This window comes from Dermacentor andersoni, chromosome 8 (assembly GCF_023375885.2).
Source record: "Dermacentor andersoni chromosome 8, qqDerAnde1_hic_scaffold, whole genome shotgun sequence".
In the NCBI taxonomy this organism is placed as follows: domain Eukaryota; kingdom Metazoa; phylum Arthropoda; class Arachnida; order Ixodida; family Ixodidae; genus Dermacentor; species Dermacentor andersoni.
This window is the reverse complement of record NC_092821.1, coordinates 35,729,899-35,746,123: the sequence shown is the minus strand read 5'-3', so window position 1 is coordinate 35,746,123 and position 16,225 is coordinate 35,729,899. Positions and strand designations below refer to the sequence as shown.

At 45.4% G+C, this 16,225-nt stretch overlaps 1 protein-coding gene across 1 annotated transcript in view; it reads left to right on the top strand.

The window, feature by feature from the left end:
• Positions 1–16,225, top strand: part of Adsl (adenylosuccinate lyase) — a 31,803-nt gene that overhangs the window by 13,350 nt on the left and 2,228 nt on the right. The window contains exons 6-9 of the mRNA XM_050174329.3: positions 3,454–3,544; positions 8,928–9,145; positions 11,436–11,616; positions 14,236–14,412. Of these exons, the coding sequence (XP_050030286.1) occupies positions 3,454–3,544; positions 8,928–9,145; positions 11,436–11,616; positions 14,236–14,412 (667 nt within the window). The remainder of the gene's footprint in view (positions 1–3,453; positions 3,545–8,927; positions 9,146–11,435; positions 11,617–14,235; positions 14,413–16,225) is intronic.

The window sequence follows — 16,225 nt, the reverse complement described above, 5'->3', positions numbered from 1 at the left end:
TGCATCCACTGTCTGCATCCTACAGGCTGTTTCACTTGGCGCGATTTTCACTCAGCGACAGTGAATTCCGTTGCTCTGCGACCGCTGTGAAGTCGTGGGCTCTCCGTGACTGGATTCCAACAAGTTGGTTACGCCGTCACTGAGTCGCAGCGATTGGCGCGATGTGGGAGGGGCAATGTGTGACGAAACAAAGCGCCGTCAAAATAGGTGCTTTCCTGCTTTACCACGCATTGGTAGCTCTGTGGAACAATAACATGTGTCAGTTTTTGTTATGTTTTAATAGGGCGTACCCACCAGCGCCTGCAGCTTAGGAGCTTCTTAAACATTTTTTTTTTCTTGCGCTTATGCAATTTGTTTAAAAGGAGAAGCTGCATGCTATCCAGGTTGGGAGCAGATGCCACGTCAGCATAAGGCCCACGTACCCACTTGATCTCCACCGTCGTCAACATCTTCATCGCTACAAATTGTGCCAGCTGGTTATACATGCACACTCAATAGTAGCTTGTTCTTCTGCAAATGCAAATACTCCTCTAGGAAAGAACTTGTGGCTTCCATAGTAACAATGAAACTAGAGTGTACTAAATGGAACCACCCCACCGACGCCGCACAAGCTGCATGCTCATACTTGTGGTGTTGTGCAGCATCTCACTCACCGCATACGCAAGCTGTTGTAAAGTGTCGACGCTCTTAAACATTAAAAAATGGTGTACTTATTCTGTTGTTGGATAATAATAGGAAAATTGCAATATTTGGCTAGTTTCCATGTTATTTTTATTTAACAATGCAGGCATGGATACCTTGTAAGCAGGGGCCAACCTTGCGCATCGCTGCGAAGGAAATTGTGCTGCCCCAAACGCATATGAAATCTGTCAGTGAAAATTGCTCTGCGACGCACGCATCAAAACGATTTTTTTCGACCCAATTGCACCATGAGAAACAACCTTATGCCTGCAAATTTCCCAATTTCATCGCTCCACCTGTTCCTCTACTGTGTTTTCCTTTCCTTGGCAACTGTTCTGTTAATCTACAGTTGATTCTTCTTATAACGAATTTGTATTCAACACAAGAATACCTTTGTTATATCCGATATTCATTATAGACATCATGGTGGCCGCATTTTGATGGGGGCGAAATGCGAAAACAGCCGTGTACTTAGATTTAGGCGTACGTTAATGAACCCCAGGTAGTCCAAATTGTTCCGGAGTTCTTCGCTATGGCATGCCTCATAAGCGGATCGTGGGTTCTGCATGTACTAAAACCCCATAATTTAAATCTTTTTTTGTTGTTATAGGCATACGTGCTGATATAGGCAAAAAAAATTGCATATTTACATTATTCTTTGTTGTATCAGGTAATCTTAAAACAAAGCTTTCTTTGCCTATTCCTCCAACTTTTCTGCTGCTGCTGTTGCTGTCTTGCATGTAGCACAGGTGTTGGTTGAGTGCATATACCGTCTGCATGGCAGGAGCATGAGAAAGGAAACGTCGGAAAGCATGCCTCGTTTAGGATCGCTTCAATACAGGAAATGCTACTACTAGGCATGGCAACAGATACGGACACACTGGATAAATATACATTCATGGTACGGCACCATGCGTTTCTGTCCTTTCTGAAAAATATGCACTGTTGCAAGTTTGTGTGTGCGGATGACTGACATAGGGCACGCAGACACAAAGCTGCATTAAAGCACCACAGCATCGAGACGACACTGCACGAGTAGCTGCCCACCAAATCAACACTTGTGAGGCAATGACAGTGCTAATCTCACGGGCTACAAAGAATGGCGCACAACAACGCCTCAAGCAAACACGTTTCACTGTGTGTTCTGTGTGCTAAGTAGACAAACAAAAGTGTGAGCAAGGTGATATTAAACTTGAACTAGCGCCGTCAACATCACTACCAATTATGGTCAATCAAAGCAAACAGTATGGAAAGCTTTGTTTACACTGATTCCCGCAGTGCATGGGATCTGCATTAATTTTTACATCTGTGTTTGTTAGATAGGGGCTCAATTTGTAATAGACATTCAGTTATCTGCTCTGTACATTACATGACCTGCCCAACTCCACTACTTCCTCTTAAAGGGGCCCTGACCCACTTTTTTATCGAAGTGTTGAAGTGCATTTGAAGTGAAAATAGAATATTTCAGCAATAATTTGCCACAAAAAGTACTTCAGTGCATTCAGCAGAAGCGTAGTTATTGGCAATCAAATATGGCCTCCACTGTGCTCCCGTTCCTTCTTCAATGCCCTGCACTGTTGAGGCTGCAGCGGAGTAGGGCGTGCTCACAATGCTCCGCCTTCTAAATGTCAGCGTGGTGCGCAGTTCAAATTTAATTTTGGATGTTAACGTTGGCGCTACGATGTGCTAAACGTAAGCCAAACGCGGTGGTACTCAGCGAGCCACAGTGCGCTTAGCCAATGGACTTGTGGCGGCAGCCCGCGGTGGCCGCGGTATCTATGCTACGCAGCAGACAGCAGCTACTAATAGCAGCCGCATATGGGAATCCACTTGATTACAAGATAAAGCGCCCAGAAGAGAATACGGAGCAGGCTTCCGTTGAAAAGAGAGTGTTTGAGAGAAAGGTGGCTTTGGTGCTCTGCTTGCGAGCTCCACGCACCGCATACAACTGCAAAACTTGGCTGAGATGTTCACAGCAGCGTATGCTACCCACGGACTATGTTATTTCACCAAGCCCAAGGGGTGGTTCATGGCCCCTTTAATCTCAGCTATGTAATATTGGTCATATTCATTACAAGAAATGCCGACGCTCAACGCATGATTGGCCGCCTAAGAGCTACGCTCTAAAAAAAAAAAAAAAATGCTTGGGACGACGGTGTTGTTTTCTGGAGAAGGCAGTGCAGCTCTTGCCGATGACTGTTCGTGAAGTCGTAAATGTCTATGAAGTCGTAAATGTCTACCTGGGTCCTGCCCGGGTCTACCCCCTGGTCATAAATTATAAATTTTATATTTAGCAAAGCCACATTCAAAATTAGTTGCATTCGGTCTGTGTGTGGTCTTTCAAGCAAAATTGCAGGTTCTATGCAGTGCGTGTACTAGCTTAAGATTTAGCGCAAAGTGGTCATGACAATGTTCTATAGTAGCTGAAATGACTGTTGCCATGTTTAAAAAAAATTTTGTGAGGCCCCTTTAATGTCACAAGTACAAAATTTTTCTGTATTTCATACAGTGATACTGGTGGCGGCACCTCATAACCCCCTCTGTTCCTTTGGCATGTTAAAGCTTATCGTAGTAATTACTCAAATCATGCTATGATCAGCGTGGCTTCCTAGCAAATAATGTGTCTCTCTTACATGTTCTGCACTCCAATTGCATGCTGGGCTCCATTTTTGCAACCGGCTCTTGTGACCACATGGGATGCTGTGTGTAACATGTTCTGATAAAGTGAGGGACACTTCTGTATTGCTGCCAATTCATGCTGCCACTTTGCAGGGCCTACGTAGTCTGCGGCCAGACCTACAGTCGCAAGGTCGACATCGACTGCCTCGCAGCACTGGCCAGCCTCGGTGCCTCAGTTCACAAGGTGAGTGTTAACTTATTTGCATGCTGTTATCTACAAAAATTGATAAGATCGAATCCTTGCATTACAAATGCTGGTTCATTGAAATTTCCAGCACATGAAGTTTTTTTGTACCCCATTGGTGTTCCTTAGAACTTTATGCACTGAAATTACCACTCCAACAAAGTCCATCGCGAGCACATTTTTTCTTCAACAAAGTTTTCATGGAACAATCTTGGACACCGCTACCCAAAAAGAGAGAAAAAAAGAAAATTCTCGAGAGCTACTTTTCCGAATTCTGTTGCTAAGAAAATGCAGATGATAGAATACAACGTAAGCACACACTGTCATTGAGCAATTAAAAAATGAGTGACAACAGAATCATCATGAGCTTTATTGGACGGTAAAGACGATGCCACAAGGTATTCCGGCCATTTTAGAGGCATCTAGTGTACAAATGGGCACCTTTGACATATCTTAGAGCTTCAATGGAGCACATGCTAACGATGTCAGTATCGGTGTCATCGTCGAAGTGTGCGAGCACCGGCGGCTATTGCAGGCATTGTTTCAGTTCTTGAAATGCTTCAACCTGCGGCGTCTCCCACTTGAACTCGACATCAAATTTTGTGAGATGGGTCAATGGCTGGGTGGTGCGTGAAAAGTTCTTGGTGAAGCACCTGTAATCGGCTCATAGGCCACGCAGCTTGTGCACTTGCTTGTCGGCAGGCTGTTAAAGTTTAGCTATGGCAGATGTCTTCTATCGATCAGGACAGACTCCAGATTTGCTGATGACGTGGCCCAGGAACAGAAGCTCATCGTAAGCGAAGTGCCACTTTTCCAGCTACAGAGTGAGCCCTGATGACTTGATAGCCTCTACTGCGGTCGCAAGCCGCCTAAGGTGATCGGCAAAATTTTCAGCGAAGATGACAACGTCATCCAAGTAAACAAGACACGCCTGCCACTTCAGTCCTGCTAACACCGTGTCCACTACGTGCTGGAACGTTGCAGGTGCCCAGTACAGACTGAATGGCATGAAGTTGAACTCATAGAAGCCGTTAGGGGTGATGAAGGCGGTCTTCTCATGATCCATCTCGTCGACTCCTATTTGCTAGTAGCCATTCTTGAGATCTATTGATGAGAAATACTTGGCATTGCAGAGCCGGTCCAATGCATCGTATATTCGTGGGAGGGGCTACACATTCTTCTTTGTGATCTTGCTCAGGCGATGATAATTGACACAACAACACAGGCTACCATCCTTGTTTTTCAATAAAACAACAGGAGATGCCCACGGGCTCTTGGATCGCTGGATGGTTTTGTCGTGCAGCATTTTATCAGCTTGTTGATTGATCACACTTTTCAGCTGTTGCTGCTTGCTCATGGGGGGACATTGATTGATGTCGAAGGCTGGTTCGGGAACTATGGTCATTGAGGTAGATGCGGCAGAATCCGAGAAGACAACCGCATTGCTGGTTTCCACAAGTTCCTCGAAGTATGTGATTGTCGTGCCCTTGTTCAGATGTTTGTACTCCTTGCCGAAGTTTGTTAGCAGCACTTTAGCTTTCCCTTCATGTTGTTTGAGCAATTCCTCTTGGGATGCAAATTTCACAGTTGAGCAGTAGATGTCTGTTGCTTTTGACGATGCTTTCTATGTCTGCAAATGTTTCGGTGCCGGCAGAAATGATGACGCTGGTGTGAGGTGAGATGCTGACTTGGTCTTCGAGCACATTCAAGGCACAGTAACCGATGGCCCTCGACGGCGGTATCGCTTGGTCTGATGGACAACATTATCGACTTGGATCTTGAGTTGATGACTGTGCCATGTTGGTTGAGGAAGTTTATGCCGTGTAAGTAAAACTCTTGCTTGGGCTAGTTGGTTCATGCTTGAAGTAGGTAAAGGCAAGGCGCAGAAGACCAGGACTTAGGAAGAAGAACACAAACGACAAGACGGGCGCCATCTTGTCCTTTGTGTTCTTCTTCCTAAGTCCTGGTCTTCTGCGCCTTGCCTTTACCTACTTATGCCGTGTATTATGTCCTGTAAGCATTGTTGCAGGATAACAAACATCACAGGGTAAATCTGGTTATGAATTGTAACTCTTGCCTTGTAGATTCCAGTCGGTGTTATCAGGTGTCTTCCAGCTGTGCGGATTTTAGGGTTTTCCCATGCAGTCTTGACTTTCTTCAACTTGGCGGCGAATGATCCACTGATGACGGAATAGTCGGCTCCTCTGTCTTGTATACAAGAGTCACCTGTGACTTCAGGGCCATTGAAAAGCACATTGAGATTGAGGGTTCTTCATCTTGCATTGCAGTTAGGTCGTGGCATTGAGTCATACCTGCTTCATATTGTTCCGCTGTTGTTTCGTCACATTGCGCATTTTCTTTAGGTGGCATGTTCTTTCTTTCAGAGCTTCGTTGAGATGGCAGTGCGTCATTGCTACATCGTCGAATTGGATCTTAATGTGTTGAGCTCGGCAGCAGAGGCTTTTCTGCATTCTGTGAACAGCAACCACACCTCCATCGGTTGCTGCTTTTAGTCTTCCAAATGATGGCTAACTGACAGGCACGAGTTGGACCTGTGTATGGTCGGCACTGTGGCCACAGCACCCTGGAGACTGCAAACGGGAAGGTCGTCGGGCTCTCAACTGCATGGTGACCAGGTAGCCGGTAATGTATCGTGGTTGTTCACCTACTTGTGTACACCGTGCATTGACGGTGAAGCCTCGTAATCCCATCTCACGGTATGGGTATCAGTGGTAGACATGGCCTTTTACCTCACATTGATAGCACAGCGGGTAGTGGTCGGGGTCACACCATGTGTCCGTCTTTCTTGAAGTACTGCATGGGCTGACTGGAGGATGGTTTGGCAGTGACTGGCAATGGAATTCTGGTATTACTGGGTGCTGGCGCGAATGCAGATCCTGGCGGCGGGAGACAGCAGCGTAGGTCATTGCTTCTGGCCGCAGCTGTGGCATTCCGTGCTGTACATTGGGAACTCCCAGTGATTGCTAAAGTTCTTTCACTATGTCAATGATTGAGGCGACCTGAGGCTGTGATGTGGGAAGCATTTTACGGATTTGTTCATGCACATTGGTCCTGATGGTTTCTCTGATGTCGTCGGAGCCCAGTGCTTGGATTTCGCACTTTGGCATGAGCACTCGGTGGTTATATTGCCTTGTGCACATTTCTAGGGCCTTCTCTATGGTTGTGGCTTCGGTCGTGTATTCCGCGACGATCTTGAGTGGGTTGCGGATTAATCTGGCGAAAACGTTGTTTCGAACCTCACATCAGGAAACGGACTTTCTTTTCTTTGAACATGTTGGAATCGGCGTTTCGAAAGAGGCGAGTCATTTCTTCTGTGAAGGTGGCAATGTTCTCGTTTCGAAGCTGCACAGGTGATTTCAACATCGCTTCAGCCCTTTCTTTGTAGACAACGCTCATGAAAGTGTTCACGAAGGTGTTCCGGAAGAGGTCTCACATTTTCACGGTGGACTTGCGATTCTCAAACCACATCCTGGAGGCATCTTCCAAGGAGAATTATACATGCCACGGCTTGTCACTGGAGTTCTGGTACCAAAGTGACCCTTTGGTATGTTTCCAGCCAGCTTTGCGGGTCCTCAAACCGTGATCCGTGGAAGGTTGGTGGCTCCCTGTGTTGGTTGCAGCATGATGGGGGATGCTGGGGCTTCCATTGTGGCTGTTGACTTGGCCTTGATTTCTATGGTCTTATCAGGAAGAGCAGTAGCAATTTTAGCAGTCTGTGGCTAGTTTGCTGGTCTGTGGCGATGTGGAAGTTTTCTTGACGGCTTGGGCTTGCAGGGCACGTGCAGTATGGAACGAAGAAGCACCTCCACCAGATGTCATGTTGTAGTGACAGTAAAAACAACACAGTGGCCTACCTGTCAGTTACAATATTAACTCTTTATTGGGTGAACTTGCGCCCAGCAAAACAAGTCCCACTTGAGCACAACGGCAGTGATGAGTGAAGTTGACGATCGTCGAGAATTGGATCCTCTTGGTCAAGCATGTTGGCTGTTTGTGCTTGACTCATTGCAGATTCCAGCATGCTTGCTGGCGCTCACATGCCTTCCAGGATGTACAACATTGTTCGTGTCATGCATGTACTCTGATTACACAGGGTTCGGTGAAAACATAGACAGCAGACAGAAACAGCGATAACATTAGAGAAACTTCGAATACAGAAAGGTGTGTGTTGCACTGAGCGATAACATTTGTTAGCCAGTGAAATACAATCACCGGATAAAGACCAACATGGACACATGTTAATATCACGTGAGTGCGAACCACAACATGCATCAGTGCCTTGCAAAGGGGTAGATGTGTTGCATTGAATGGTAGATGCTGTAACTTGTTTGCACTTTGAGAAATCATGCACATATCCTTGCACATATCATTAGTGCATGATGATAAAGCACTCGTGTGATATCATTAAAGAATTGGATGGCCCTAAATACTACTTCAACTGCAAATCCAAAGCTTTTATTCAGGCAATAGAAATTTACGGTACATCCATCCTTTGGAGATGATTGGCGACGTTAATGCTGTTAGAAACCTTTCTTATGATGGATGTGTAATTGGTGATCATATGTTTTATGCATTTTGATGATTATTATGATAATTATTTTATTTCCATGCCATATCCCCATGCCATCCACGAACTACAAAAGTTTATGGGCACCTGAGCAGACACACGAACTGGCACTCTCGCTGTCAACCACAATGCCGAATGAGAGTGTTACGCGAACGAAGGATTAAAACTGGAGACTATTTACAAGGTATATTTACAAAGGGTAACTGCAGCGGTGGCCAGTTGAGCCGACAGCTCGAGAGCCAGAGAGCGTTTGTCGTCTTCGTCGGGCGCCTGCGTGCATCGTCCACAAGAAACACGCAATATGCACGTATCAATATCATGACACAGTATATCTTGTTGTAATCATTGCACCCCAGTTTAAGTATCCCTAGTATTCTGGCTCCAACTTTGTTGCTATGGCTCCCTATCAAGTGGCCGTGCTCAATGAGAAGGTGTCTTTTGTGGATAGGGCGCCGTCGTTTTAATATATATTTGGAGCTATATAACCTTTTGGTCACTTTGGCAGATTACGGGGGATTGACCAAGAATGGGTGCATGCCAATATCACGTACACACTGACAAAGTTGTGTGTTCGAGTACATACCCAGTGGCCCACATTGTCTGCTCAGGAAGACGGCAGCCAGCACATACTAGTGGCACAAGCTAGTAGACAACTTGGCTCTGGCTGAGAGAGGTTACACGCACACTGCAAAGGGGCTAAACTTTTCGAATAACGCTAATTGCATTGAAAGTGGGTGGGAGAATGAGAGGTTAGGGATGCACCCATCTCTCACTGTGTCGTTTTCGTACGCACAGATCTGCACCGACCTCCGGCTGCTGGCGCACATGAAGGAAGTGGAGGAGCCCTTTGAGAAGACTCAGATCGGGTCGTCCGCGATGCCGTACAAGCGCAACCCAATGCGAAGCGAGCGGTGTTGCTCCCTGTCGCGCCACCTGATGGCGCTAGTGGCCGACCCACTCACCACGCAGGCCACCCAGTGGATGGAGCGCACCCTCGACGACAGCGCCAACCGGTGCGTCTGCATGTTCTACGGCGACACGCGGCTGCGTGCCCATGTCGTGTGCAGACTGATTTATTCACGAGTTGTGGAGCTTTGCAGCTGTTGATGATGTATTTGTATGCGACCTTTTCCCCCGTATGTGTGGCTTCGTGGCCTGTGAAGCTGCACCTGAAGGCAAAATTTACGCATAACTTGTGTCCCCACTTTGTACTTCAGTTTTTCAATATATTTTTTTGGTTGATTTAGGTACAAAAAGAAAAATTCTGTGCTGCTTACAGATTTAATTTGTGGGCTTGTGTGCAGCTATGTGCCTGACAAGTTCATTCTTACCACCTTGTCAAATGCGCGTTGACGTGCTTGGTAAAAGTTCAAAAGAGGCTGAAAAGAAATGCACTAACACATGACGACTTCACTTGGCAGTATTTGTTCAATTCTAGCCTGCATTTGAATCTAATATGCACCTAGTTTTTGTGATGCCGAAGTATGACAACTTCCATTAATTTGACTCCAGGCAATTCGTTTTTCCAGTCAATTTTATCCCAACTTTAGGTCTCGTACATTGCTGGTGCCCATGCATTTCTATTGCCCGAAACTAACTTGCATTATCTCATTTGAAATATCGGCCTTCGCTGGATAATTCGAACGTGACCGGTCAGCATGCCTGGCCCCTATGATGACCCAATTAGTGACTCCTTCATTGAAATTGTTTAATAATACATACAATGATGCACATTTAGGTCTCCTGATGAAAACGTCTATTTCCGGCCTGCCCTTGGAAGATTTTCTAGTGAAAACGATCACTCACGATGAATGATATTGACATACTTATGATAAGCATTTTCTTTTTCAAAGTTGGACCAGAAATAGCCTGCGCCTTGCAATCAGATATGAAACCAAAGACCTTGTTTGAAACAGCCTACCGTCAGAGCCAGTCTAGCCAGCATCAGTGCCATCACAAGATGGTGGCAGTAGTAGTTTTAGTATAGCGTGACGGCAACGATGCGCCGCTTTCAGTCTTCAGTTACAAAAAACTCGTTCAAAAGATATTATATTTTACATGCTAACCTAGCAACAAGTTGCATTGCATGTTTCTGGCATTCTGAAGAATTGCATGCATCGCAGGACAAACTAGCGAAGTGGTTAGTCTAGGCATGGACGACCATCTTGCTTGTGATTGTTGCGGAGTCATTTAATAAATCCAGTACTATAAGATGCACTTTAGAGCATACAGTCAACATAGGCAGTGGTAAATGCTGTTTGGCAGTGATGACAATGGACATTAAGTAAATTAATTTTCATTCTGTGAACGTAAAGTTTGCTGGTTGCCATAATCGAAGGCATCTGGCATCTTTCTTGCTAAATAATCGGGTGCACTTTCGATTTCTGCTTTGTTTAGAAGCATTAATGGCATTTCTATGTTGGTTTTCTGCTTTGAATATGTAGAAAGTGGGTGCACGCTTGATTCAAGAGCATGTAAGTATTTATCCTGGCTACGGCAGCTACATTTCGACGGGGGCAAAATGCGACAACACCCGTGTACTAAGATTTAGGTGCACGTTAAAGAACACCAGGTGGTCCAAATTTCTGGAGTCCTCCACTATGGTGTGCCTCATAAGTAGATCGTGGTTTTGGCATGTAAGACCGCATAATTAAAATTCTTTTTTTCATGTTAGTATAGGGCACATACTACCAAATAAACCAGCGGTGTGTTTCGGCGTTTTTTCTGCCTCTAGTTTAATTCAAGCCGCCGGGTAATTCAATCAATTGCGTCCGTCTCGTCGGGATCAAATCAGTGGAAGTCAACTGTACAAAGCTAATGTAGAAATGACATTAGAGCACCTAAATGATGTAGAAATCCATGTACCCTCTATTTTGTAAGAAAAATGTTGCGTACCTGGCAATGAGAAAAAGATTGAATGAGTTAAGTTTACCGTCTCATAGTAGGAACTGAACTTTATGTCTGTCGTAGTCACTCTCGTACAGAACTTTATCGCTGCTTATGGACCACAGTGAGTCGTCTTTCGTATGGTCTGTAGCCCATTTGGTATTCCACATTCATCACACAGCCCTGCAACAATTGCAAACTGGGTGGTAACCCACACATAAGCCAAATAGTTTGCCAGTTCATTCTGCGATGTGAGGAATTTTCAGGAATGCCGAAAATACTTGACACAACTGTGGTTGCCACCAGCTTAGTCGGAGTTGAGTTAACGAAAGCCTATTGTAGTTGAAGCATAACGTTTGTAAGGCTGCATTCCTGTAAACTTACCTACTTCTTTGCAACCTCCTCCACGTCACGTAGGCGTATCTGCTTGGGCGAGGCGTTCCTCACGGCGGACGTGGTGCTGAACACCCTGCAGAACATCTCCGAGGGCCTGGTCGTCTACCCCGAGGTGATCAAAGCCCACATCCGCCAGGAGTTGCCCTTCATGGCCACAGAGAACATCATCATGGCCATGGTCAAGGCCGGCGGCAACCGACAGGTACCGAAGAGAGAGACTCGAGCCAGATATATGCGAGAGAGTTTCGTGACGTTTTACTGCGACGACAAATGTGGACCTGGAACTGTTCCTTTCACCACATATTATCATATTGTAGTGTAGGTGCAGAACCAAACAGTTCCAAAGGTGTGAGATGCGAGCGTAACTTTTTATCTGGTGAATTTGCGCCCAGAAAAAGAAGCAACCATTGAATTACAACAATAGCGGAGAGCAATGTTCGGTCGTTGAACTTGATATGGTGGGTTAGTTCCATCTGTTATATACATATAACGCACACAGTGAAACCTCATAATGAACTTGAATATAACGGAATTCTGGGTACAACGAAGTATATCAGTTTTTATGCCTGGTCCATAAAACACCATGTATATTGAGCCTCAATACACTGAAATCTCAATATAACGAATTTCAGGGGATCGTGGCCTCTTGCTCATTATTCTGAAAGGTCATCATAGTGAAAGCCTCAAGATCAACCATTTCGCCCGCCGACCCATCAGTTGTCACTGTATTAGCTATCCGCGAAAATGCTGCTGTTGGGTCTCAGCCTGCGCTGCTGCTATTTTTCATCTAATCCACCGCTACGTGCTACCGAAGCACCGTATAGCAAGAGTGGCGTGTGCACAAGAGCCACTGACACCGATAAAATTGCTGACAAAGAGCATGCTCTATGTCGTCTCCAAAGCACAATGTTTCTTGGACACCACAACTGTCTCGCTCGAGGCAGACACCTGAACTATTTCAGAGTGCAAGCATGTGTAAACAACACCACTTGGAAAGTGCAACAGTGGACAATGTAGCATCCCCGTGAGCATGTAGGTTACATTTCTCCGTGCGTGCTAGTACGTTCACAGAAAGAAGTGCACAGAAAAAGAAGGGCAAAAGAAGCACGAGGAGTGCCTCTGCTGCTAGGCGACACTTCTCCGGGCGGAGCATGCACTTGGAAAACCTGATGTGTCGTCACCTCCACTATAGAAAAAAAGAAGTCTCCTCCGGCATCGTCTCAGGTTTTCCAAACCAATGCACCGTGGCATCAGCATTCTGTGCCTTGCCTGCTGCTCTACTGCTCCGGCTGCCGTGAAGGAAACACGAAAATTTAAGAAGCCCAGATTTTTAAATATTAATTTGTAGTATCGAGGCACTGTTAGCATGACACAGAAACTGAATAATGATTGTCATTCTGAAAGGTTTGGTATTCTGAAGTTTGTAGTACTTAAATATTTCTACATTGAAAATATAAGAGGTGAGCAAGGGATTTATGAAAAGTTTTCTAATATGGTGCTCTTGGTAACGAGGTTTCTCTGTATAACGAAATCTAACAGCTGCCACACACGCGGATGGAATTACGTGCAACTGCTTGTGAATGCACTTCTAAAACCACATGCTTCACATCTAAGAGTGACTGCCGAAGCTTAGCAGCAAGGCCCTCTCACTGTTATAGTCACACTGTCACTGTCACACTGTACAAAGTCCGTCTGATAAGAATACTGCGCCCCGAGCGACATATGCTGTAGGTGTGAGGTAAAACGTGCCGCGGTGAGCCGAGAAGGAAGTGTGACTTGATGTGTGCCGTCTTCCCATATGAGCAAAGGTGGGAGGAGGGGGCAAACACATGGTAGTAATGTGATCAGCAGTGTAATAGGGGGAAGGTGTGTGCGCGTCTCCTTTGTCAGCCTGACCTTGGCTGCGCAGCGCTGTCAGCATGGCTGAGCACGCACATGTGTGGCCCGCTTGCCTTATCTTTCATATAATCTGCAGCAAGATAAGTTAAGATGGCCAGATGTGGCTTCATGTGCGCTGGTTTCCCATGCATTTAGTGCCAGAGGGTATGTAATCTCAAGTTTTGGAGACTTGATGAAGCTAGAGGCAGACAAAGCATTCGTTCCCCTTTGCCTGCACTCTTCTTAATAGCACAGTTCCACTGAGGGCAGCATCGTCATCTGCAGCAGGAAAGGGGATGCGAAAGCTTTGCTGGCTTCACCTTCTACTGTAGATGTGAAGATATCATCAGCACATGAAACTAACTTTCAATGATGACTCTTAAATTTAACATATCAGATTATCTTTCCAATTGAACTTCATTTTTTGTGATTGCCCGATCATTCGGAAAATTGTATGGCTCCTTTCGTGTAAGAAAAATCCATCTACGACTACTTATTGCATAAAAGTTCAAATTTCAAATATACATGTAAAATGAAATTTCAATATAACGAAGTAAAGTGCTGATTTCACTGACCTTTTTATATCAACATGTCACTTTACATGTCTCACTAGGGTAATAGTGGTACCCATGTATACTCAACCTGATTATACATGTCTCTTTTGCTATAGAACTGGTGACGGTGTTTGTAAAATTTGAGCTACAGTAGACGCATGTGGCACAAAGTGATCACAATGACAATCCATTGAAAAGTGACATTAGTAAAATGATGACGCAAGCAATATGCAAATTACATGTGGCAGTAGCGGAAATGCGATGCTGTAACAACATGCCAAAACATTCTAATGCTGCAGACTTTGTGCTAACGTTCACACAAATTACTGCTGCTGATTGCGGCACCTCCAGGGTATGGCAGTGAGTACAATAATCCCGTTTTCTTCCAGGACTGCCACGAGCGCATTCGCGTCCTGTCACACGAGGCAGCTGCCCAGGTCAAGGAAAAAGGCCTGTCCAATGACCTGGTGGAGCGCATCCGGGCTGACTCCTACTTTGCCCCGATTCACCAGCAGCTCGATTCACTGCTGCACCCTTCGTCATTCACTGGGCGGGCCTCTGAACAGGTGCGTCATCCTGTGCACACTCAACGCCTTGCTCAGCCATCGTGTGAAATGTTGTGGGAGGAGACAGGACAAAAGGAGAAGAAAAAGTGATGATACATGCCGCTTTGCTTCACTTTATTTCCCTGCAGGCCCCATGAAGCAGTTGGCCACAACCACATGAACCCAACAGACAATGAAGCCAACGAAAGCGTCGGGGAAATTACTTGTGCTTTTTAACTGAAGTGTAGAAATGATAAGGCCATGAGTGGTGCTGCTAAAACTCCCACGGTCAGATCTTGTACGCATAGGCGAACTACCCAAGAAAGTGAATGCGAGAACAGCCATTGCCACAGCTCAATTGGTAGCAAACTGCATGCTTAATGCAGAAGATCTGGGTTCAATTCCCCCTGTGACAAGTTATCTGTTCATCCACTTTCATTTTCCTTTACTTTAACATTTCTACATTTCAGGTAATTTCCCCTATGCTATCCTTATCTTCATTGTCTGTTGGCTTGACGTGGTTGAGTCCTACAGAAAAATATAGTTCTTCGCTTCCCCTTCTCAGCAAGTACAGTCGACTTCCGTTTACTCCACCCTGATGGGATCAATGAAATTGATTGAATTATCCGGTGGGTCGAATTAAACGAGATGCAGAAAAAACTTCAAAGCATACCTCTGATTCGTTTGGCAGTAGTTGCCCGATTTTAACACGGCCCCTGTCAAACGTGGACCCACTTTTAATATGTCCAAAGCAGAAAATCATGTAGAGATAACATTAAAGCTCCTAAACAAAGTGGACATCTAATGTGCACCTGATATTTTTTCGAGAAAAATGGGCACGGATGCATGTTGCACAGTGGTGGCTGGTTTCCTGGAGTCAGCATCGCCACAATACAGTCGCGTTATGCGGCAAAGCATACGAACGCCGTCAACGCGGTTTTTTGTTGAGTATTCTTGGAAAAAAGAAAGAAGCGCGTTAGAATCGGTCAAATACTGTGATAAGTCATTATGATCACCGTTGCTTGAAATTAGCATTTTCTACAAGATATAACGTGTTCAACACATTCACTGTCCTCTAAGCTCTGCCGGGACAGATGCTGCCAGTAAAAGGGTTGCCATAGGGATCAGGTGCGTGCATTCCGATTGGTCACGTTCGAATTATCGGGCGAAGGCCAATTTTAGGATAGAAATAAAGTTTCAACCTATAGAAATGCATCAGGGCCAGCCGGCCTTTGGTCGGGATCGAATTAACGGAAGCGTACTGACTTTAGTGGCTGTGGTGTTCTGCTGCTAAGCAAGAGGTCACGGGATCAAATCCCGGCTGGGGTGATTTGATCCCATGTCCCATGCATTGTAGGCACGTTAAAGATTCCCCTAGTGGTCAAAATTAATCTGGAGTCCCCCCCTATGGCGTGCCTCATAATCAAATTGTGGTTGTGGCACATGAAACCACAGAATTCAAATGGTACTGACTACATAAGGGCTGAGTATGTTTTAGTCTCTCGCTGCTCAAAGAAATAAAACTTTAGAAACTGTGACTCGGAGCAGTGACTAATTCGGAGCACCTTTCCTGTTACTCGTTTCCTTTAGTCCTTGTCGGAACGCACCTTTTGTTTCTTGCAATTAATGTTTGACCTCTTGCTCAATTTCTTTTTTTTGGTAACCTTTAGCTTCTCAAAGCTTGTCACATGCTGAAGAGGCAACTTCTTGTGCCTTGGCAACTGCACACTGGCACTTCATGCCACTTTGTGTTGTCTATTGGTGTTTCTCTGCAGTGTGCCCTTCTCCATCATTGTCGTCATCATCATCAAACATACTGAAGGATGAAAGCATC